Source organism: Hipposideros armiger, unplaced genomic scaffold (genome assembly GCF_001890085.2).
Source record: "Hipposideros armiger isolate ML-2016 unplaced genomic scaffold, ASM189008v1 scaffold_240, whole genome shotgun sequence".
In the NCBI taxonomy this organism is placed as follows: Eukaryota; Metazoa; Chordata; class Mammalia; order Chiroptera; family Hipposideridae; genus Hipposideros; species Hipposideros armiger.
The window spans coordinates 1,210,679-1,236,403 of NW_017731590.1; the positions used below are offsets into that span (position 1 = coordinate 1,210,679).

At 35.8% G+C, this 25,725-nt stretch overlaps 1 protein-coding gene across 7 annotated transcripts in view; it reads right to left on the reverse strand.

Moving 5' to 3' along the window:
• NFIA (nuclear factor I A) overlaps positions 1-25,725 on the reverse strand; it is a 382,454-nt gene that overhangs the window by 191,466 nt on the left and 165,263 nt on the right. For all 7 annotated transcript variants that reach the window (XM_019655489.1, XM_019655493.1, XM_019655491.1 and 4 more), the window contains exon 3: positions 1,535-1,600. In XM_019655489.1, coding sequence (XP_019511034.1) covers positions 1,535-1,600 — 66 coding nt within the window. The remainder of the gene's footprint in view (positions 1-1,534; positions 1,601-25,725) is intronic.

A 25,725-nucleotide genomic window follows, 5' to 3' on the forward strand; every position in this document is an offset into this window, starting at 1 on the left:
CAGAAAATAAGATGTAGTTGTTTATGACACTAAAAACAAGACTTCAGAGGTCTTTCTCTCTCTCTTTTCTTAATGCCTGCTTTGAAAAGACAACTTTGACAAAGAAAATACCACCAAAATACCAGGATGAGAAGAGGAATAGCCAGATAGCCCATATTTAATGCTAGATCCCAGCAATGTTATAAAGAATTTCCCAGCTTGGGAAATGAAACAAATCCTGAAAAATTAGTGATAGAATATCTAATGTGGTAAATTCAATCCTCCACCCCACAGTACTGACATAATTCAGTTTACTTATTGATTCCAAAAGATCAGATGGGGATCAAAATGGGAAAATGTATAGAACAACGAAAGGAAGAGAGGCTTGGCGAATGAGATCACTCTAAGCAGGTGACAAACAAATATGGTAGGATTATACTGACTGGAAAAACAGTACGAGTAATATTGAACAATAGCCAACAATTTTTTAGTATAAACTATATGACTATGTACATACAATCATATTTAATTATTTAACAGGTAATATTCTTCCCATATTATTTTCATGATGAGGACTAAATCTATATATACCCTGAGAGGTTAAATAACCTATTCAATATTACAAAGGTAAGAAACAGCAGAGGCAGAATTTTAATGCAGGTCGGAAACCACAGCCTGAGCTTTTAACCGTGAGGCCATATTCCCCTCACAGGCTCCTCAAGGTCAAGCATTCCCATCAGAGCCTTCATTTCTATCACCAAGGAAGAGCACTTTGGAACTTTATGAGCTAATATCTGTGAAGGTACACAATACAATGTTTAGCATATGATATGTACTACTAGTTCACTTCTCAGTTTTATTGAAAACTGATGGTTTTACTCAGTCTAAAATTCCAACCCATGACAATGTTTTTCATACTTAGAGTACATGCCTCAAATTCAGTATTTTACCTTGTATTTATATATTTATATATAAATTTACTCTTGTATTTATATATAAAGGATGTATTCTATTTTAATCAAATTGCTGCAACAGAAAGTTTATATATTTATGCAACTGGAGGGATTTAACACTGTGATGTACCTGTACTGTTTTATTTTAGATAATTTAAAGCGGAAAACTCTTGAAAGTTCGAGATCGTTTTCTTAAAGCAAGTAGCAAAGGGTTGAAACTCCTGAAATACTTGTCAACCCATGATAGTAAATCGCTAGTGAAGAAGATCGTGGGGCATTTGCCATTTTAAAAGGAACTAAAATGAAATGAAAAAGCCATGATTTCTCACTTACGTTGTAAAAGATTCTGATTTGGTAAGTCAACCCTGCCTCACATAGTAATCAACTATATTGAGAACTAAGGTTCTTATGAGGACTCAGTAGTGCTTAGGGGGTGGGGTGGACAGTCGAAGGGTGCTAGAATGATCCAGAGGACTCCTTGAGTCCTCACTTGTTCCCACTGGGGGCCACCCATAAGGCAGACCCTAAAATCCTTGTACTTGGTTAGCTGCTGGCTACTGTGGACTCGCAAAGCAGCAGCTAGAGTCCCAAACTAAACTTACCATTTTCTGGCTGGTCCTTAATGTCAGCGTCACTTGGCTGGCTGGGACTTTCAGATTGACTTGAATCTGAAAAACATAAAAATATAGCCAAAAATTACAGGGTCTGTGAGGGAAAGTGGATCAGGGGTGCCAGACTTTCTCAAAAGGTTCAGCATAAAAACCAGGAATGAGAATGTTACAGAACTGACATGGTGAACGAGGGAAGAAAAGAGAAAAGAAAGGGGGGGAAGCAGCAGCAGCAGCCCATGCCCTTAGAGAGGTGTCTGGGGTTTGTTCACACCTTCGGTGGCGTGTGGCTTGTGCCAGATCATAACTTGAAACTCTTCAGAAACCATTCTCTTACAGAGAGAGAGACCATTTCCAAACTGCTCTTCTCCATTATTTATACACTAGAGTCTGATAAAGACTTCATCCTTCATTACACACATCTGAAGCTTGATTCAGAACATAATAAAGTGTCAAAACATATTTTGAAGCTGGTATATAAAAGCAACCCAAACAACAGTAACAAGTTCTGTTGATATTTAACTCAGTATTACAGCAACAGACTATGCAGACTAACACCATTAAATACTAGAGTCCTAATATTCTAGCACGTTTACTTGAACTAACAGGATAAAGCAACTACATCTTTCTGAAAGGTACATTTCCCCTCCTTTACAAGTATTATTTTTCTCTTTTACTGATGCATTTAGGAGATCCTAATGAGGTGTGTTAGCAAAAACAGTTTCTTGCACACTTTTATCAAATTCCATTTATTTTTTATTTAAAAAATACAATCATTTTCAAACCAAAAAAAATTAATTCAATTAATTTACTTCTAAGTGGGATAATTTAAGATAACATGTAAATTCAAAATCAGATAAAATTAAGTTAGATCAAAAGAATTTCACAGAATTAAAAGCAAGCATACTTATGAGACAAACTTTGGAGGCGAGGAGAAGAAAAACAAGCAAAATTGTTTGTTTTGTCAAGCAGAAAATTTTTTGATGTAAAGCATTTTCTGAGACTTGAAACAGTACATAACATTATCTGATAACAAACAAAAAAAATTTTTTTAGAAAAAACTCTGTTATCTGTGGAAAGCCTGAATCCAAACTTTACCTTGACTTCACAGCACTAGAATTGACTGTCTGAAATTTGACGACATTTCAGCAAGAAGTTCAATGCAAGATCAAAAGATCATGATACCTAACTGTGATTAAATTGAAAATATTACTTCTATTTCAACAGAGTTATACCATTCCCTTTCTTGGCAATATTGCAAAAAGAAGTAGCACTACTAATGACCCTGGGTCAAGAAATGCTAATTTATTACTTTAGAAAGTCTCCCTGCTTTTAAGCAAATGAAGATTTTAATTATAGGGAAGTACTATAAAGAAAATATCTATTTTTAAATTTTCAGAGGATCTTAACATGGTGACTACAGCAAAAATTCTATGTTGATTCAAAGGTTCAATAACAAAAGATGTAAAATGTGAATTTTTATTCAAGTTTGGCAAAGTGATAGCTTTTATCATCTTGTAAAAATCGCCATAGTGAAGACACAGACAGAAAGCATTATAGGTCAAAGGACTTTAGAAAAATTCATCATAATGAACCACAAAATTAAATACAAAGCCTGCATTAAAAATTGGAAATGAAAATTTATATTGGATGGATCATATTTGAAATTTTAACTCCATTTAAATTAGTATTATTTTTATAGCAAATGATTTAAAAATATGGCATGACTACCTTCTCTTTTTCTCAGAAAAGGTCCTGTAATTTTTGTTATCAAATATTACAAATTAAATACGCTGAGAAGTACAATGTATTTTAGGAGAAAGGTATACCTTCATTATTTTTTCTGGAAAATTTTAAACCATTAATAACCATAATTAAAATTAAAGAAAAACATCTAATTTTGTTTCAGGGTAAGTTAAAATTCTTCCTGATCATGTCCCAAAATAGATACATAAAATTTTGCCAAAAAGAACATTTTCTTTGGAGTGGTAGCAGTAAACCTAACTTTCTATGTGATAGCTTAGCTGATGTTCTTCTAGGTGTAATATCTTTGCAATTGATCACTTCATGAACAAATGGAAAAACATTTTTTACCTCAAATAATTTAAATATCTGATATCCAGTGACTTTTCTGATATTTATCCATTCATCAGAAGGCAAAAAGGATAATGAGAGACCCTCAGGAAATTTTTAAATAATCTCAAAGTGGACTTCTTTGTTCTTTTTACTTTTCTTTTACATTTGGTTCGCCACCGTATCTTTACAGGAATATAACATGATTATAGAAAACATGCACAGCAACAAAAGATGGCTCTAGGTGCATCCAAAGAAAGTTTAAAATTCCAAGCCACAGAAAAAGCAGCAAATAAACAGCAAGCGACTGAGCGGCGGCAGAAGGCTGAGTTGGTCTGAAACGGGCCGCAGGGCTCTTGTGAAGGCTCAGACACAAACACTGGAGGAGGCATCTCGCCAGACTGAAAACGGAATTTCATTTCTCCAGTTTTATTCAAAAGCTGGAGACGCTGTTATCCACAGAGGACTGTATACTAAAATACACCATCCTGGTAAGGGGCAGCCAGAGCCAAAGATCTACAAGAAAACTGAAATGGTCTAAAAACTTCAATAATAATTTTCTACCAATGGGCCATCTCGTGTCATTCTTTTTCTTTGAACCAAGGAACAAAACTACCCAGTCTGGGTGTTATTCTATGCTGAGCACACATGGACACTTCCTTTGGTAATGCAAAAGGTCACCAATGCTGTTAAGTAGGGAGCCAAACAGATGACCAGAATTACAAATTAATTTCTACCCATACATAATTGATACAAATGAAAGATCTCTTTCTTAAGCATTTGCATTAAAACACTATCATGAAGGTTAACAATTAATTTACTCTTCCTTTTTTTGTATTTGGTACAGGCCTGTCAGCAGCCAAGGTAACTTTAGATCTTACTTTTTGGGACAATTATCACGTGGTTAGTTGATTCCCATCACCTGAAATAATTAGAGGCGCCCACCCCCCGACCCTGCCCAAAAAGGAGGGGAAAAAAAAAACTGACTACATAGAACTGGATTCCATATCTTACATTTTAGATCTTAGATCTGGCAGTGACTTTCTCTGGTTCCCTAGCCAACAAACAGATTTGTATATTACAATGAAGAGAATATTATTTAAAGTGTGTTTAAATGAGGGAGTTGAAAATGCTATTGTGAGGAAGTACATTAGGGTTATCAATTTTTTTCCCCCCATCTAGGGATTGGTTTTTGTTTAAGAAACCTTAGACTACAACCTAACCTTGAAAAGCAATATTTCTATTTGGTTTTTTAAAAATGTATGAGCAGGAATTTAAACCTAAAATAGACAGGGTTTGCTTATAGGAGGATGGGCTGAGATCTCTTAATTGAACTGGTAGCCATCTATCTATGCATTTTTATGGCGCCTACAGCTATATTGCTGGAGTACTCAGACAAAGATATTTCACTATCAATATAATCACTGGGGAAAGGAATAAAATAAATCCTAATGCCTACATATTAGTCTCTGCTTCCATAGCCTGTGCAGTGCGAGAACAGAAACTTTGTACTGCATTTGCTCATCAGCCTCAGATTCAGTTCCCCCCAATCTCAATGCTGCTCCCCTTCAACATGGGACTTCAGAGAATACTTCTTTGGGGAAAGTGAAGAATAACAGAAACATGTCAATATGGTAAAACTGACCAGGCAAAAATACAGACATCACTTCCATGTGTTTTATGTTCTTTAGGTATGAAGCAAAGATGCAATGTTGCTCAAGCCTGACCTAGAATGATACTTTCTCCTGTCCAGTCCTTAATTGTACATATGGTAGGAAGACATAGTAAGTTATACTTAGGTGTACTGACGTGCTTTTAAATGTTCTCTTATAAGAATTTGAGTTCTGTAAGAAAAAGTGTTCCTTTCTTACTCTTGTGTTAGCCTCAGTGTCTTCTAAGAGTGCCTGGCCCAGCCAAGGATTCAATAACTGCTGAACTAAAGAGACGAATTTTCATTCGTTCAGCTTTCTAATGCTGAGCCACTGCCAGCGACTAAAAAATCTACTACGTTTGCACCTAAAAGGAGATTGGGACTTATAAAATGATAAAGGCGGGCAAAAAAGAACTTGATTTCTACTTCAGGTCCCCTTTTCGGGGACCTGGCAAGGGTGCGAGAGGCATATCTCTGTGGTTGGTGGGTGGTAAATCTTGCACAGCGTTTAGAAGTTGCAAATCTTCACGCCCAGTGATCCCCTGGCTGACACTCCACATGAGGCTCCTCAGAATAAGAAGAGCTGGAGGACGGTGTCTGCCACATAGGAGGCCCCAGGACTGTGTACAGGTTAATGATGGACAGAGGAGTATTTCCCACATTCAAAAACTACAAAGATAAGAGAAATCTGCCATATCCTGAGATCTGAGGAGCGCTTCAAAATCCCACTGACTGCTGTTGTGAATAGCTGATAAAAGAACAAGCACACAGTGGTGAAGAACCCTGAAACAAACCGGTGTAACTCCTATTTAGTCAATATGATATCAACAAAAGTCTATGGGCCATAAACATACAAATTCATGTTCCACTAAAAAATAATTTAGCCTAAGTTTCAACCTCCCTACATGCATAAGATTTGGGTAAAGATCAGGTTTGAAAAGCCTTTGTTAGAATTTTGTGTCCAGTTTTTACTCTCCTAAATTAATAGGCAATGTGAAGAAACGGAAGGCATCCAGAAACAAGAATGAGTTAGTCAAGTGAAAGAAATAAAGTGAAAATGCCGCCTCAAAGAGCTGGAGTTGTTTATAGTGTGAAAAAGGAAAAGTAAAGACAGGAATGAATACTTTTCTGCAAATAAATGAAGACTTGGGAGCACTCCCGGGGTAAAAGAAAATAAGGGATAAGGGTGATTATACTCTGAATATAATAAATAGTTAACCTCTAGAACTGTAGCCTTTAAAGATGTTCAAATTTTAGGTAAGCTTTGGAAATATTTAGGAAACCTTTATTTGAGAATGGCGAATGTCAGTGCACAGGGTGTGTGTGTGTGTGTGTGTGTGTGTGTGTGTGTGTGTGTGTGTGTNAAAAAGAAGCATTTCCTTCTCTCTATCAGAGATGGGCAAATATCTCACAATCATTCTATCAGGTAATGTAATATTTGAAACATAAACCAACAAAAATTAGAATTTAAAAGGGAAGTGGTATATTCAAATCATGAGACAATTCTGACAATTCTTTGCAAATATTTTGGGACCAAAGTCTCTAAGGAGTAAGGTTAAGCTTACAAATTTTGTTTAATGTAAATCCTTTTAGGTCCTTACTATAGAAAATTCCTGCAGTATATGATGATGGGCTTCGCAATGCTGGTTTCATAATCACTGAAGACTCCTTGGTATATATTAGAGAGCAAGAACACACTTTACTAAGTATGTGAAGGAGTGACATCACCATGTTTGGACTAATATATCAGTAAAGCTGCGGCCACTGAGAACAACAACAAAAGGACATCAGAAGTTACATTTAGATAATTAAAAAGAAGATGAAAAATTCCTGTTTTGGTTTTCCTTCTAGCATGCATTTCAGAAGATGAAACTGTTGAAAATGTATTTAGGTTGGAGATCAGTTCTGATATCTATTTCAATGCCATACCCTATTTCACTCAACAGAGTAGCTTTTACCTTTGACTTGATATGGGCACAATCTCAGGTATGCTTATATTCTTTTTTTTAAAACCCTGGCCTAAAGTTGAGAATGTTGGTTCTAAAATGAGCCAGAAGTTCTGGAAAGGGTTTATTTTATTTATATATATATATATATTCACCTTTTATTAGTGCTAGTTATTGGGTTGTCGGAAAAGTCATGACGCATTTTTGCAACAAAAAACAGGAAAAATATGTCATGACTTGTCCGACAGCCCAATATTAACAGACTATAGACTATCCATGAAGTGATGTAATTTTGTACAGATGATAAAACAATACGTACTTTCAATGTGGGTAAGGTCATATGATAAAGGATGATGAACTAAGAGCAAAAATTAAGGAAGTGGTATTCAATTAACACAATGAGATTTAAATTTTAAAAAAGCTTCACCTTTTGTGTGAGAGGTGTAAATGTCTAACCATTATGTTGTTTTGTACACCTGAAACTAATATAAAAAATAAAATAAAATAAATAATAATAAAGCTTCCCTTAGGAGCTAAGTGGAAAATGGAAAATTCATGACCTGGGACAGTTTTTTTACCTCTGCACACTTATATTGATGAGAAATTGGCTACCTGTAGGCAGCACAGATGGATAAATCGGTCACATCTTGCCAACCTGGTCTTTCATCTCTCTAGGTAACTGAGGTAAAATTCTGCTAAGGATACTAGGTTTCCCACTGACTGAATAGAGGAACTTACCTTGAAAAATACATGTAAAAAGAAATTATTTGCAAATTTTCTAAAATAGGTGAAGTGTAATTAAAAAAAAATTACTGATAGTCCCTTAATAACAATACTTGGATGCAGCTCTAAAGTTGGAAGGTTTTAATTTGTTTACCAAATTTTTAAGAACAGTGCATCTTTTTCTCTCAAGCCTTGCAGTGCTCTTCCCAGGCTACCGTAATATACAGTCATACACAAGCATACAAANCTGGAGAGGGGGGCATAGGAAAAGCTCTAGCTCCAAAAGGACTAGGCTCGTTTGCACGCATTGGTCCTCCTCTCCTCTAATCAGGATTCAGGAAGAGCAGGAAGGCTGTGTTCATGCAGCAGTGACTTGGAAGAGCTCCACCAGACCACCCCGGGGGCTGCCAGCTGCTCGGGAGACCCATTCCTAAGGCACGCCTGTGTATCACATTTTCAGGGAGTACCTAAGAGTATTATATAACCTAGGTTACTACCATTTTCCCTCTTAAAACTTTCTTTTTAAATGCCTTTCTGAAGAAGAATTTGTGAAATATTAAATTTGCAGAATTAGATTTTTTGGCATTAATGCTGATATTCAAGGCCCATCTGTTTAGTCGGGACTGTGTATGACGATGACATGGTTTAGGTTGAAGAGTGATTCAACTATCTTATCACCTACTCATAAATGTGTTATTTTTCTATGTGCACAAGGAGGTTGTGGAATGATACACAGTTTTAACACATTGAGGGGAAAACATGGCGTAACTATTGTTGTGTTATGACAGTGAGAAGAAATCATTTCTAAGCTCTAAAAATACAAATTCAGTCTCTCTGAATGTAATGACAAAATGATTCAATCTTCAATCTTCGCATGAGACTGATTATAAGTAATGATCAGCTTTTTCTTTCAAGTTATAAATGAAGTCAATGGGAAGAATATGATGATAATGAAAGATATGCAAGCATGATACTTTGACTAAATTTATAATTTCTCATATTTTCTTTGACAAGGGTCTATGACTAAAATAAACAAGTATTTAGGTAATCACTTTGAATTTTGTTTTTCCCATAATAGGATGCGTTGACATGTGACGATGACCTGTTGATCAATTCAGAAGTCAAGTTATTGAGCCAACCTGGTTACCTACCCCCTCATGTATAAACAAAGACAGGCTTAAAAAGCCATCACTATAACATGATTGTGTATCAGAAGTGTGCACAATTTCCCCTTTGTATTCACTTTTTTCCAAAAATTAATTATAACAGTAAGTTCTTGGAGTTCTTAAACAGAAGAATATATACTTAAAGTTTATTTATATACTCATCTACACAACTTAAAGTAGAAAATTTCCCTTGACTTTCATATTGTAAAAACAAATATGTCAAATGAAAATGATACATAATTAAGATATAGTCTATATGCATTATTTTCATATATCTGGATATCTGTAAAGTAATATATTAAAATAATAAAATACACTATGTTGAGGGTAACCATGCTATTTAAGTATTTAAGGTAATATTCTAAGTATTTGCTTTTTTTGCATTCGTATTTCACTACTGAAAGGGATATAAAATGATAAAAAGATGGCGTCCTCAAAAAAAAATCTCAGCTTTGTAATTTAACTGCTCTGGACCTCAGTTTCTTCACCTGTTAAATGGGGATACTAATGACTATCTTGCCTAACTTAACAGGACTGTTGCAGGGATCAAATAAAATAATGCAAGAAAGCTAGTTTTGAAACTATATGGTGTGCCCCCCCACACACCCAAAGAAAGAAACGTACATTTACCACTGCAGTATAAATCTTCCCATCCACACAAGTTTTTTGTTTCTTTAGAAAAAAAAATCAATCCCAAAACACACATGATGTGACTCTGGTAGAAACCATCCGCATCACAGACCTGGTTTGAAAGAAAAGGTTCTTAATTCCCATATACTGGGAAAGAGATTATCTCCGATAATGGAAATGTAAATCTCAGCTTGCCGTTGTTTATTCCAGACAGACATTTGTGTGTTAAGTCTGTTTATCAGGCAACACTTTGTCTAAGCCAGGAAGTAGTCAGTCTTTGTAACAAGATGTATGCAAATGAATTTCCCATGAGTCTCTACAGCAAATTGTAGCAGGGGAAAAAAATTTTCCCTGTTACTTTACCAGCGGGAAGCTACCTCAAAAGTAGACTAGAGGCAGAGAACTCTGAGCTAGACTATGCTGATGAGTTTAAATGAGTCCTAAACATGTGCTCACAGTCTGTTGCTCTTTATTCTAAGCAGGCTTGGTGCATTACATCTGTTTATCAGACAATACTCTATCTGGGTATTCAGGCTTTGTAACCTGTGTGAAAATGAACGGTGACCATAATTCCATGCAATAACCTGTCTGAGGCAAAATTCCAAACCTCCTGTCACTTTAAGAATCCCCACCAATAGAAGCTTCCACATAACCTTTGAGACTTTAAAAAAATACATCCAGCTCTAACTTTTTGCCCACCCTCTACCTTAAATAACTTGATTCCCTAATGGCATGATAGACTCCGCACAGAATGGTGAGGGTTATCGTGCAAATTGAACTGATAAAAAATTTGCTAACATCCCCCATCGAATGGTCAAAGACAAGGAGTTTTTAAGAGAAAATATTTTTCTATCATAATACGAGTATTTCTTCTTTAACTCTATTATTTATCCTGGGATCCTTTTTTTTTTTTAATCATAATGTAACTAACGCTTTTAAAAAGTCTGTACATGAAGAGCTGAGCAGTGTTTTCTTTTTGTTTTTCATGTTGGATTTCTACAGGGTTTGAAAATCTGACCAAAGGATCGAATTGGTTTAACTTGTCTTCCTAGACAAAATAAACACTTTAGGACTCTACTTGTTTGTATTCTCCTCAGTGGTGCTGTATGCATCAGCAGCTAAAAACAAAGAAACTTTTTAGCTGCTCAGACAAAATGCAGAAGCTTCCCAAACAAGGAGGCAAGGGAGGGGGCATGGGCTGGGGGGGAGGGTGGGGGTGGAGAAGTGTGCAGAAAGTCTGACAGTCCATTCAATATAGGGATGATGACTATAATGCATCCAGGGTCCCCTTGCTAATTAAATATGCATTGGCACAGTTTTGATCGATGCAAGCCATGGATCAGATGACACACCTGCAAAATCTTGAGCCCAGAGCTCCCAGGAAAAGGGAAAATACAGTCTTGTCTCCTTATCTTTGTTTTCAAAGGCTCTCAATTTCTGTGCTTAGATATCTAATTTAATTCTCTCACCCCTCAGCAAACTGGATTAGGGAAGTCAATACTGCCTTTGTGCACCGACAGGAAAACACAGCTTTCCTTTTATTCAATTTAGCTATGACCTTTAGACAAAGATAATGACAACTGTCTAAAAGTAAGGTTAAGGCCTCAAGAAGACCCCCAGAGCTAGGGTTCCCATAGAATTTTGGATGACAAGGTGGTGGGGTTTACTATGACATTTTCCTGCTTGGAAGGGGGAAAAAAAAGGAGGAGGAAAGGGAATTAAGAATTGGTGGAGAGTGGGAGAATAAAGGGCAGGGCGCAAAACATGGTAGAAGAGATTTAAATCCACTGACTAAATGACCAAACTCTCAAAACTCAGCTGGACCTTGTGATATCCATAACCAAAAAACAATTCCATGAAAGATTAGGCATGAGAATGGCATAGTAATCATTTGCCTAAAAAACGCAGAAACCTAAATGAGAAGGTTGAAGATTCTGTGGTTGGATGAATCTGGAAGTTTGGGGTTTCTTTCTTTCTTCCTGAAGCATTTGAGAACACAGGACAATCAGTGTGCTCGTGCATTCCACCACGGTGAGAGACATAACTAGAGATTTTGGCCACGTCTGGGGTTCTGCAGTGTTAGCAATGCTCACGCCACTACTCCTAATCAAAAGGGAAAGTGATACTGGAACGTTCTCCTGAAACAGCACTGTTTCCTTTTCATCTCTTTGTCTTTGGGCCTTATTCCATTCATTAATTCAATGCATTCATTAATGCATCTGCTATGTGTCTTTCACCCTGTATACCTGGAGATACACAATGAAAAAAGGCACGGTCTCTTTTCTCAAGGAGCTCTCCATCAATCAGGATAATGATAACAAAATTAAGATTCTGTGGCACCCCCTCTTGATTAAGTCNCTAGGTGTGCTCATAAGTAACTATTGTCATGAGCACTCAACATGCTATAGGTATCAGTTAGTATGTTACAAAGAAAAGAAAAAGTCTTAATCTTGCAAGCTTAATACAGAGCTTCTACTGTGAGAGTCTTCCCAAAACAAATAAAATTCAAAGCATCATTGAGTGGATGTTATGAGCAGGCATTGATGATTGATACACAACACTTGATAGTGAGACACAAGATTGAAAAAGACATCTTTCCCAGCATTCTGGTATAGCTCTAATTTCTAAGACTGTAAGAAACTAGAAGAACTCCTCAGTGCCACTATATTTAAAATGGTAACTGAATTGATATCTCTATTGACCTGCTATATTAAATTGATCTCAATGTATTTCAAGAACAAGAAAAAAAATTAGGCAGCTTAGCTTCTAATATAGTATTTTCAAATTTGGAACTGTATACTTTTGTTATTTTCTACAACTATCAGAATATCATTACTTCAGTTCTGATTTGAATAATTTATGATTGGTGAAACATTTTTTAAAATTAGAGACATTATAGAAATGGAAAAATTAATTCCCATTTTAACATCAGTTGTTTGATAATCTGAAACAGTCATGTAGATAATACTGTCATGATTTTAAAATATTTTATTTTTTTAGGTAAATATAAATATCAATTATCATGCGATTGTACTTAAGATCAAATTTTTAGCAATAAAAGCCTTAATCTCAATCTTCTGCTTATTATTAAACTTATTATCGCCCTCAAAACTAATGTATTACTTAATGTCCACATAAGATGATGATGGTGATGATTGTTAACAGCAAGCATTTACTAACTGCCTATAAATAATAAATGGCCAGCGTTGTGAGCTAAGTGATTTACATACCTGTAAATTTCCCAGCAACTTTTGCAAACGAAATATATTATCTTTATTTCAGGTTGAGGAAACTGAGAGAGCGCTAAGACAAAAATCTGGATCTCAAAAATAGATTGACTCTGAGCTTAGGTTTTCTCACTTCAACAAGTTGTGCATATGTGTTTAAAGTTAACCAGAAATCATAGACTTTCCTTTCCAGTGAAATTTTTATTTGCACAGATGTATGTGTGCATGTTGGCATGCACACATGTGCGCGTGCACGTTCGCGCGCACACACACACACACACACTCACTCACATACATTTTAGTTAAATCAATTTCATATGCAAAAGAAAAGTGAGCCAGGGCTAAGTTATTAAAAGAAGCCTTTGAAGCGAGGAGAGATGATGTGTGAAAGACATACCACAAAAGTTTATTTAAACAAAGAACAAGCACAGAGGGATGGAACAAAAGTGAAAATAAGGGAAATGAAAGCTCTCCATTTTTTTCCATCTTTCCTCTGTTGTGTATGGATTTCTCATACATAAGAAAGACAGAAAGAGACATCAGAAATTTATGAAACTTCCAAAAGTAAAATAAGTTTCATCTATAGTTCAGATGAACCAAGTTCATACAGCTTTTCAATCCGTTTTTTTTTTAATGTTAAAACACAATTATATTATCCTCTAGTAAGGTCCATAATTTTAAACATAATTCCTTACTTGCAAGGAAAAATTTCAAGGTAAGATTTTATAAAATATTTTTATGGCATCTTTTTCAATGGCATGTTATGAAAGCAAAATTTTTGACTTGGCTTCAAACAAGAGATAAAGAGAACCCCTTCACTTCATTCTTATAACGCACTACAGAACATTTCAATATCCCAGTGTACATTTCAATAGGCATTAAACTGGCCCGTGGTTTTCTTAGAATTTCAATTTTTGTCTGGAGATATATGTGTGTGTGTGTGTGTGTGTGTGTGTGTGTGTGTATAGATATATATATGTATAAAACATTGTTAAAGGTTAAATTCAAATCATGAAAAGAAACATATGGTATATAGGCTGTTTAATTTCTAAACCTGTTTCATATATATACCTACATACAAATGATGGAATTTTATAATTGAACTTTTAAATCTATATTATCAGAGGTACTCTTCAAAACAAGGTAACAAATTCTATGTTATCTCTCAACACAAACATTCCCAAGTTTTAAGCTATAGCAGTTATCTTAACTAAAAGTGAAAAATTCAGGCAATCATATGACACACATCATTCAGATCATGAAACTGACATGGTACTTGTAGAAATAAACATTCCCTTTTTAGAAAAACAAAAAGGGACTTTTAAATTGCTTTGGGGATTGGAAACAGAAAGAATGGGCAAAAAGTGGCAAAGGAGAAAGATAGAGTTGATCCTCTAATCTGAAGTTAAAAATAATTTTTGTCTGTTTGCATTTAAATAGAAAATATTATGGAAGTCATATAGAGACACTCTGCTTACATAAGGCATTATTACCTTTGCATATAAATGGAAGCACATTTCTAGCACTTATATTATTACAAATATTGAAAATGATCTCCAGAAGCTTTTAGCAATGTACTCTTTGTCTTGTTTCCAAAGAAGCAATCCAATTAAAATGATCGTTTTCATCATAAAGAACTAGGACAAGGACCTGTACTTTGTACCCAGAATCTTACAAACTACGAAACATAGATTGAAAACTTCTATATGCTTCCGTTGTACTTGTACTAACCAAGCATGATTTACAAATACTTTCCTAGAAAAGAAATTGTATGTTTTTTTACTGCCTCTTCTAGTAAGCCTCCTCCATAATCCCAACCTCTATCATGCTTGCTTCCTTGAATTCACTATTTCACTAGTATTATCTTGTGCATTCAAACTTGTCAACAGGAACATGATAATGAATGTTATTCATTTTTGTTACATTTCCTCTACCTCCCCTGGTCACACTTTCCATGTTAAGGATACTTAATAAATATGTTGGCTAAATTAATTTTCTTATAGGGGGATTATTTCATTGTTTGTCCTAATTATAATATTTCGTTCCCATATGAAAGGCATTTATTCATTTATTTATCATGTTCTTATGTTCTAACTTTTTTCCTCACTCAATTTCATAAATTTAGCTCTTTTTCAATAAAAAATATTTATCGAGTATCTTGCATAGGTTGTGCTTTAAATGGCTTGCACTATAAACAATACTAATGAAATTATGAAATAAAAAATGTATTATTTTATATCTTTCAGCATATCTGCCATATGAAAGATGAATGCCTTCCTTTCAAGATAGTTGAATGGATGACCAAATGATTACCTACTTCTCTCACAGCTCAGATAAATAATTAAAAGGAGATATACACAGATTGGTTGCATACTTAAGAGTTAGAATCAATTAAAACAAAATTGTTGAATGCTCTTCCAATAATATATCACTTCAGGGACCATGAAATGCTACCTTTACATTTCTAAAATCACTAAGGTCAGATTAGAGCCTTAATGCTATCTCTCCATGAGCATTTAGAGTGAGTATGCATAGAGATGTGGAAATGGGGGGCGGGGGTTTTAATTGGCAATTTTTTAGTTACTAATATCTTTATAATTAAGTGGCTTAAAAGTGTCTTAAGACACCCTAGAAATGGTCACTGAATATTTATTGAGCACACCTAAAGTCAANTAAGAATTTAAATACAGATGGCATGTCTCCTTGGTCTGTTTCCTTTATTATTCAAGTGGTTTCATCTTTCTAAATTCAGACTTACACCCCATTCTAGAAGGTGAGGAAAATATAATGCATAATGCAAAAATGTTTAAAGCAAATCATATGATATCTACACTTGATAATATTTCATGGTTTTATACCAAAAGAATCACTGCATATGGAAGATTAAACATTTGTTAAACGCTAGAATACTGAGCCTGCCTTTCAAACAATTCAAAGCGAGGGGCATATTGATGACACAGCAACACTGTGGTCTCAGAGAGACTGTGGGAAATGTCAAATTTATGGCCATGGGGGTGATTGGTGGATGGTTTTGTGGTGTGTATGGTGTTTTGTTTTGTTTTGTGTGTGCTTTTTCTTTTCTCTTTTGAGCCTCTGACAGAAACAGAGCTCTACAAACTTTCTGGCGACCTCCCAGGAAAACAGAAGGAAGCTGTATCCTGTACTTCCCCTGGGATCTAATGAAATATACAGCCTCTGGGCTTCTTTCAATTTGGACTTTCAGATTGCTAAACCAGTTAAAAGGGGATCCTAGCTGTCACAAACGTCACATGCTCGGGGTCACCTGCTGCTTGGGGGTTCTCATGCCAGTTGTTGACATAATAAGCACCCCTTACACTTTAATTACAATTCACAGTGTGCAAACTATGCAATCTGCTTTAAGGCAGACTGTCTTTTAAATCAACACGAAAATTCTATTACTAATATGGCAATGAAATGTAGCAGGGGAAGGGTGTGTCCAGATGACTAACTATATTCAGATATCTGCCATTTGCGGAAGATACGGGCAACATTTGCCAAGAGATAAAATGGTGTTGCTACCCTTAATTCTGGGAGATGGGACTTTCATCTGCTCCAAGGCTTCCTATGAATGGATCACAAAAATGAAATACACTATGCTTCGCGTGTTGCACTTTTATATGTGTGTAACAACTATGTATTATTTTGTCACATAGGGGCCAGACTATGCTATGTAATATCTTGCCTATCCAACAAGATTGATCAACTGTTAAAGAACAAAGAATTTCTACTCCTTCTATATTTTCCTCTCTAAACCTAGGGCAGTTCAGGAGATGTTTAACACATGCTTCTAGAGTTGTGTTGATGCTCTATCATTTACTAGATCCTCGTATTTTGCTAACTACAGACCTGTGAAAGCTATATTCTTGCAATCAAAACATAAAAGGTTATTTTAAAATAGAGCCCATTTAAAATAATATGACAATGCAGGGAGCTATTTAAAAAGTGCTAACACATAATTATAACCTACAGTTTTCTCCAAAAAAAACAGTGGAAATTAGTTACAATTATATTACAGAGAACTACTATAAACATAGGTGGGCTAACCTTTGAATGAACTGTCCCAGTGCTCTGGGAATTACAATCTCACTTTCAGTGCCACAAATGACGTTAGATGAAACACATGAAATCCACCCATTTCAAGTACTTTCAGGTTTATAAAGTCTGACTCAAACACCTTAGTTAAGCTACAGGTATGCACCACTGTAAAATACCACCACCACCACCACCACCAGCAACAAGATAGTCAAACAACATAGAAATCCAAATTTACAAAAATTGGAAATTATAAAAACAAAAACAATGCCTATGCTTCCTTTCGTGAAGGATGTATATGAATTACAAATGCTATCAAGACAACTCAAATTAGCCAATAATTATTCATTGCTTTTTTCAGTGCCAGGCAATAGCACATGCTAGGGCAAAACCCACGCTAGGGCAAAACCCACCACCACCACCACCAATGACAACAAGAGACAAAGAGTTTATCTTATTTAGATACGGTTATTCTAACAGAAGAAACAGATGCATCCTCCACTGTCCTTTCAAAAATAGTTTCTTTGGGAAAACGTTCACTCCTTTGGCTACTGGGTTTTTTCTTCACAAAGACAGGCACAGAGCAATTTTGTTTTCTTTCCTATTTGAATATTTCAGTCCTCACCTGGCTCTCTGCTGCTCCAGTTAAACCATTTCATGTCCAGCTGCATAACAGTCCCAATCTGTAAGTGCATCCATCCTCAGGAGACCGACGGCTATGAGAAGCTCACCTTTACCAGCGGCTTCAGCATTAAGCCTCCCTCTAGCATTAGACCACATGCTCTGATTTTGGTACCGGTAATTTCTGCCATGTTCTTCTTCAACAGTCTAGCTCCAGCTTAAGTGCCAACTCCTGTACCTCTGTTTGGTCAAGTACCCTGGCTCACCTGGAGTGCCCTGTCAGTGCCCTGGCCCAGTTTTTCATATATGTTCTGTGTACATATTAAACAAATAANGTGAGAAAATAAATAAATGGCTACAAATATTTTCTGAAAAATTATACAAAAAATACACATCATGTCCTCAGAAGCAAAGCAAAGTAGAACACTGAGGCAAAGTAGGACATGTGTATAGACATAGCATTTCTGGGAAAGATGTTGGAGGCTTAAATTGTTCTAACTGGCCCTCTGCCTTGATTGAGCAAATTCATGAGTTCAAAAACTCAACTCTTCCATCTTCTTGATTTTTTTCTGGAGGCTCAAACTCAGTGAAAGTGAAAAACAAAAATGCAACACAGGGTTGACCTATTGCAAAGTAAAAGTCCCCCTGCCTAAGGAATGACTGCCAGACTATTATATAAAGTTTAATTAACCCACTGGCATTGCAACACAAGCCCATACTACTATTCTCAACTGTATGGCAACAACATGTTGATAACTAGGACAAGAGTCCATTGGGTGTATTAGCCCTCAATTGCCATTAAAATACATTAATTAAAAGTGTTAACACGTTACCCAGTGCTTTCTATCAAATATTTGAAAAGATTTCGGTCAGTGTGTACAGTTCTGGCTTTGCTTTTACCTCGTTTTCACCAGCACCTTACTTGGGTTCAGCAAGTACCTGTAATCGCATTCTTTCCCGTTCCTTGTCACATGTATACAGCGCAGGTTCCTATCCGGAATTTAGAAGGTAACTCAGTGGAGAAGAGGATGAAGACAGAATCTCTTCCCTTCCTCTTGGCAGAATTAATTCCTCTTTCCTCTGGCTGCCCACATCCTGGTTACTAAGAGCAGAGCTCAGCTCCTATTTTACTTCTCTGTGTATATACTTCCCGTCTGTCTTTTCAACAAGCTGTAAACCCTTGAGGGCACAAGGCTCCCACCTGCCTACAGAAAGGCTTGCACATAGTAAATGCTCAATAAGGGACCTTTAATAGAGGAATAGAGGGGTAGGGCCAGTCTGGGCAAGACTTTTATGCAAGGGCTATCCCCCGACATGGCCCATAGACTTTTCTATCTCCGAGTACAAAGTCCAATTAGAAAACAGGATAGATTTTTCAAGTAAGGCTGAAAATTCCTGAAATGGCTACACATAAAGAAGCATTTCCTATGGATGGGAGAAGTGGATGGAGATAGTCTCAGAGACACAGAGNCAATACCTTTGCCCTTAGTTTCATTTGGTCAACCAAAAAAATGGTTCTCAGACTTCCCACATTATCATAATAAAGCTCACATGATATTTGATTCTTTAGAAATTCACCCAAGCCTTTTGTAAGTAGAAGTACTCATATATGTTTTGCTCCTATGTCTTTAATAAATAAAATTATTTAAATGTACTGAATCATTTCATTTTTAGGAGTTTCCATTTGGAGTCTATCATGGCTTTTTTCCTGACATATGCAGTGCTAAGTTATTTAACATTAATTGCAGTACAATATTTTAAAATTTCTTCACATGGTGCTAATCTCAAGTGCTTTGGATGTTTGAACCACACTTGGAAGCCATCAAGTTTTGTGTATCTTTATACCATGGAGCAGTTGAATATGCAAAAAAGATTAGTCAATGAACTTTAATCTATAACCAAAACCTATACTGAATTATAAAATTTCAAAAATGTATGAGTTGATATAAATGAGAAAATTGCAAACATCCTACATAATAAGGAAAAAACAAACCTAGATCATTATAACACCTGAATTTGCTTACGTAGCTTTGAAATTAGAAAAGCTTTGAGAAACCCACCACAGACGATGGGGTCATACCCACTTAAACCCAGTTCAGTACCAGTGGAGCTGATGTGCTCTCACCTTCATCTAAATTCATTTTAGCTGTCATTTTTGTTTTCATTTTAGGATACAATCTACATTCTTTTCTGTGGTTGTAGTGTAAGGGGAGATAATATTTTCCATTTCGGTAACTCAGTATGGGTGAGTAATTTGCTTAGTAATAATCCTAAAATTAAATTGTCTTTCATACAATGCCTAGTAATAGTTTGTGTAGGATTAGCCAAATGAACTGTCTTCAGAATTTGCTTTGAAAAAAAAAAAAGAAAGAAAAGAAAGCTTCATATTTGTCACTTGTATTTATTTTGATTTTAAAAAACCATGTTTTCTGGGAAGTCTCTAATTAGGTGCTATTTCAACAGCTTCTCTTCATCAAAAAGCCTGAGTGATTAGAACTCTGATTCTTTTTTCAAAACTCATCACCACTCTACAGAATGACTAATAATTAATCATTCTCAGGAGGAAGACGCCTGTTTCTTTCAGGCCACCAAACATTTATTGNACTTGGGCCAGTGAAGCAACGTCCTCCACAACTAGACTGAAGAACAAAAGGACAGCAACTTGTCTGTTCCCCTTCCCCCAATTCCCCAATAAAAAAGAATACAGAACCTTAGGAAGATGCACCATTTGGGAAACAAAAGATCATAAGGCAATTACTTTTAATTTAGTTCTGTGGGTCAAACTCGAGTTTGGGGATTCTAGACGACCTGAAACCCTCCTTCTCAAGAGTATTTTAATATGACGCAGTTATGTGATTTGTGCATCAAGAAGTTTTGTGCATGAAGTTTTCCAAAATTCATTTGTCTCACTCAAGCTTTCCGTTAAAAGCACTATCTTGCATTAATGTGCACACAGATCGTAATTCTATTCACAATGTTACACATTTTGCTTCATTTTCCCTTGAATTGCAGTCTGCCCAATGGCTTGGTTAAGATTTGTCCCTCCAGCCAGCATGAGAGCTGGTTGAAGTCAGGTTTGTATTTTCCCTGCACCTAGCTCAGTGGCTGACCTGTACAGACTTGGTAAATGCTGGCTGAGTAAGATTTTTCAGAACATTCTCAGATTAATGTTTGCTTATCACCCTACATACATATACAGAATAGTTGAAACGCATGAAGAGAAAATTTAGTCCTTTAAGGGTTCAGAAATCATGATGAAAGATAACATTCTCACAAAAAACAAAGAGTTCAAAATCAGGAAACACTTAATAAAGGTGGTCATGAGGATACTTATTCTCTCATTTAATAAACATAAGAAAGTTCTCAGGGTCATGCTGGCAGTAGACGGTTTCTGGTCCTGAGATAAACACCCCTTTTCCAAGATAAAATCATTGGTCAGCTGTGAAATAATGATATGATAGCTGCAAGGAATCCAGTGGTGGCAGCAAGTCAACTCAAAAGGCCAATACTTGTAGGAATCAATATACACTGCAGTGGAACAGCAGTGGTGACCAGATGTCTGTCGGTAACACCCTGAGGGTATCCTCTCACCTCCTCTCACCCAAGATGCTGCCTTCTTCCCCCACACATTAAGGGTAGTATCAAGATCAATTACAGCATGCCCCCAGTGGACTGTGACAGGCTGGCAGCTGTAACACCTGTCACAAGGTCTGCATGACATTAACAAAGACCCGGAAAGTAGCTTCAGAGAGCTGGCCCTACGACAGACAGAGGCTAGTGTGGTGCTGTGTATGCCACTGTTTCAAAGATACTGTTCACTGCTTGACAGAAGACTATTTCAGCAACTCGTTACTTTCCTTAGGACCTAGAACTGGGCTAAACACATACATTTTAAAAGCCCAGTTCTTCAGAGTACCACCTCTTAACTGGAAATGAAACATGAAAGTCTGTGAAGAATACACTTCACTCAATGTCCGCTCAACATTTTACCCATCTGAAATATTTATCAGTGCTACTTAGGTGATGAACTTAAGGCGTGTCTTGACACTCTTTTCACGATGGCCCTGTAACTTGGGGAGTTGGAACCTCTTGAAAACATGGAGTATTTCTTACTCATCTATCTTTCTCCAGTATGCAAAAGTGTATGTATACACAAGAGGATGGATGGATGGATGGAGGGATGGAGGGATGGATGGACAAATGCATGAAAATTACTTAATCCTTACAAAAATTATGAGACAGCCAAAAAAGCAAAATGGTTAAGAGATTGAAAGAGGGTCCTCATTTTGGTTAACTATCAGCATTTACAGGCAAAAGGAATTATTTTAGGATTCCTGAACACTACTGAATACTGGCCTGTGAAAAAGTCCTGCAAAATGCTTAGTCAACTTAAAATCATTGATATGCTAAGATACTAAGGCTACTAATGAAGAACTACAGAAGGACCAGTAAGCTAATTAAGAAAGAAGCAAGCACATGACGTCTTAGGCAGAGTAAACACTCAGTATGTGATGACTGTGATTATACTTCTGATTATGGTGATGAATAAGAGAAGTTAGGCTAGTGAATTATAGTATGTCCTCCATGGATCACTTCACCTCATCTTTAAAAGGGATAGAATGAACAATGACACAAAGACTGTTGCTTCTGGAGATAGGCTTTCTAAACCTACAGCAATGGTATCTCCACATTTTTTTAAGCGTTGAAAGGAATCTAACAAATCATTTTAGTTCAGTCACCTTATTTTTCAGAAGAGGAGACTGATTCCCCAAAGATCAATAAAGTATACCTGAAGTCATACAAGTTGGAAGCCAAGTGACTTACCTGACCAGTGATTCTGTTTCTCTTCTTGCATAAAGGGACCAATAATACCCAGCTCTTGACAAGTCACACTATTACAATAAGTGATACAGCGTGTCTTATTTTAAGTATTTGTCACAAAGGCCCAGTATAAATTAAAGATAACATTACTCTTGCAAAATAATGTCGATGAAGATCTCTACTGTTAATACCATTACTAAAACCATTACTACTGTTATATTTGTGTCTTGCCAACTTTATGAGCGGTCCAGTTCCTCTTCCAAAACAGCATTATTAGATCTTCTCACTAGGATAACTATATTTAAATACTAAGTAGCTTATGATTCATACTTTCCAAAATAAAACAGCTCACTTCCAAATGCAAAAACTGTCTTCAAATTTTGGACACGTAAAGAAGCCACTAGAAAACAGTGGGTTTTAAGTAGATGCAGCAGTTATGGTTATTTTGATTCTTTGGGGTTCACACAAGGTTTAAGGGACTTCACTCAGTTTATGGGCTTCAGAAAAGGCTCAAAGTGAACTTCACCTGGAACTTTTCACATGGTTTTGAGCATTAACCAGAAATTGAGTGGTTTATAGATCATCCAAAAGAATTTCTGTCTTGGAATCTTGCCGTGAACTGTAAGCATAGAAATTCCGAAAGGATTTATATCACAACGTGACTACAGGTTTTTAGTAACTGTTTCTGTTTTCTTATTTTTTGATATTTTAAATGACAACTGTAAAGCAGATACATGAAAAGAAGAGATTTATATTCTGAAGTTTAAGAAAATAAATAAATAAAAACGTAATGTCTGGATATTTATATAATAGTTCGGAGTTTACAAGGTGCTTCCACATACATTAACTTATCTGAATGCTAACCACTGACCTTTGTAGGATATGATTAGATCAATTTTTATCCTAATATTATCTCAGGCTCTTCATCTATGTAATTATACATTTTCTAACTGAAACATTTATGAGGAATAATAATCAATTATTAATAGCATTTTTTTTAAACAAAGTGTTAAATCAAGTCATTTTTATAGCATTTTTTTTCCTAAGGAACAAAAGCTTGAACTATAATGTGTGGAAAATATTTTGGTGCCCCACAGTTAGGCCTTTGAACTTTAAAAAATATACTTTGTATTTATGGAAATGTTTTCAGGGGATGTTATAATGAAGATTTTCTGTGTAGACCATGTTTAAAGATCTAACACAATGAACGTGCCCTTAAAAAAACAAAAACTATATCCCTCAACTTAACTCTGCATAGTTTATTAGATTTTAGGATGTTGTCCTAACTGTAGTTAAGAAAAGCCATCTCAATTTATGGGGTTAAAGTCATCAAAGGTCCAACTAAGTCCTCCTCATATTTATGTATGAAATGCCATTTTTGCTTAAATTTTGAAGATTCAGATTTATCCCAGCCACCTTTCTATATACATAATGTGTATTTGAGTTTGAAGAAACTAATAAGAGGATGTTTATTCCAACTTATTTCAATCTATTGAAAGTATTTCATGAAGAAAAATATTTACATTTCTAATATATCTCAGACAATAGACTAGCAATTCATATCTGAGTCCAATTATTGGTGACAATTTAAATATAGACAGGTAGAAAAAATCTTTAGGATTGTTCCTTGAAAACCATTAGGTGTGCACAGAAAATAATTTGTATGAGGCAAAATATTATGGCATTTAAAAGGAGGGGGATGGTATGCTTTTGTTTGAGGAAAAATTCAAGATTTGGGCCTATCGCCAGAACTCATGAATAATCTAAGGTTTTTAAACAATCCATTATGAAAAGCATTAAAATGCTGTCAGATTATTTGAATGCTACTTAAAAGTAAATAACTACTCTTGTGAGAATTTCTGACCCAAATGCAGGTGACTATCATGTACTAGATTATCCAAGTCCGTCGTTTTATTTATAATTCATAACGGTATAATGAAACTCCCATTTATTCATGGTGTACTGTAGCTACACCCCAGCCTTCGGCTTCACTGCACACTGGCGTTTAGTGAAGGGTAGCCAGCCTCTCTCACCTATCCTGGCAGACCCAGGCCTCTGGCTGTGAAGAAAACCACAGTGTGGGGAGGAAAGCCTACAAAAGAATGAAAACAGAAAGTGTCTCAGGCCTTGGCAGAAGGACACTAAATAAAATAGAGAGTGGTGACTCATTTTGGCAGTGAATCCACCTCAACCCCTTCAAAGCCTTTGGCAAGAGTCCTCAGAGGAGACCCCAGCCTTTTGCCAAGCCACAAAACACCACAATTATTATCGCAGCAGTCATCAACAAAACAGATTTTGTAAACTGACTTGTTGGCACATAGATTAAAGAAGCTATAAAAAGGAATAACAGCTGTTTGGGTTGCCCTGTGCAGAAAGCTACTATATAGGAAGTAAATTTTATATCTCTATACATACTTGGGTAGACACACACAAGCATACACATACACCCCATGTACTAATTACACACGCACACTACGTAGAAAAGGGGAAAATGCCAAGTACACCACTACGTGCATTTACAATACAGACAACTCTTTCAGACGAAAATACATTAGAAGGACAAACAGAAAAATTTCCTGAAGAAGAAATTTTGTAATTCACGAATCTAAACTAAGAACTATGTCTAACACACAGCATGATGAATAAAGTTTTTCTTGGTTTTCATATAAGCAAGAATGCTGATGAATTCTTTGGGAATTTGCAAAAATACACCTTACTCTACCTCCCTAAACATTGCCCGATTGGCACTTCATACTATAAAATTTAGAATTATCTCATGTTCTGGGCAATTTGAAAAAATTTTACTTGCTTACAAATTCATAGATATAATCCATTAGAAACAAAGTAAAAATAGCATATTTTTAAATGATTTCATTTTTACCTCTGCTACCATATTGTTCACCTAAATAAATTGCCAAGGAATAATACATAATAAAAAAAGCAGAAAAAAGTCAACAGGTAATAATTAGCGCTATTTATATATTCCTGATTTGAAGATGAAAAATGTATTGATTTATTGTAAAGAGGCATGGGCTCCTGATTTTTAACTTACAAATTGAAGATTTGTTCAAGTTCCTTGTCACTAATACAGTAAAATATACAAGAATTAGCAAGAAAGACTTTTAATTAAACTACACTTGTAATATCATATAACATTACGAATATATTCTGTAAATATGTATTAAGGGCTCTTCCATGCAACTCTCATATTGCACAAGTGTCCAGCTAACCTCCAAAGGCCTATGTAGCTCTATGCTGAATTTTCAAAGCTGAA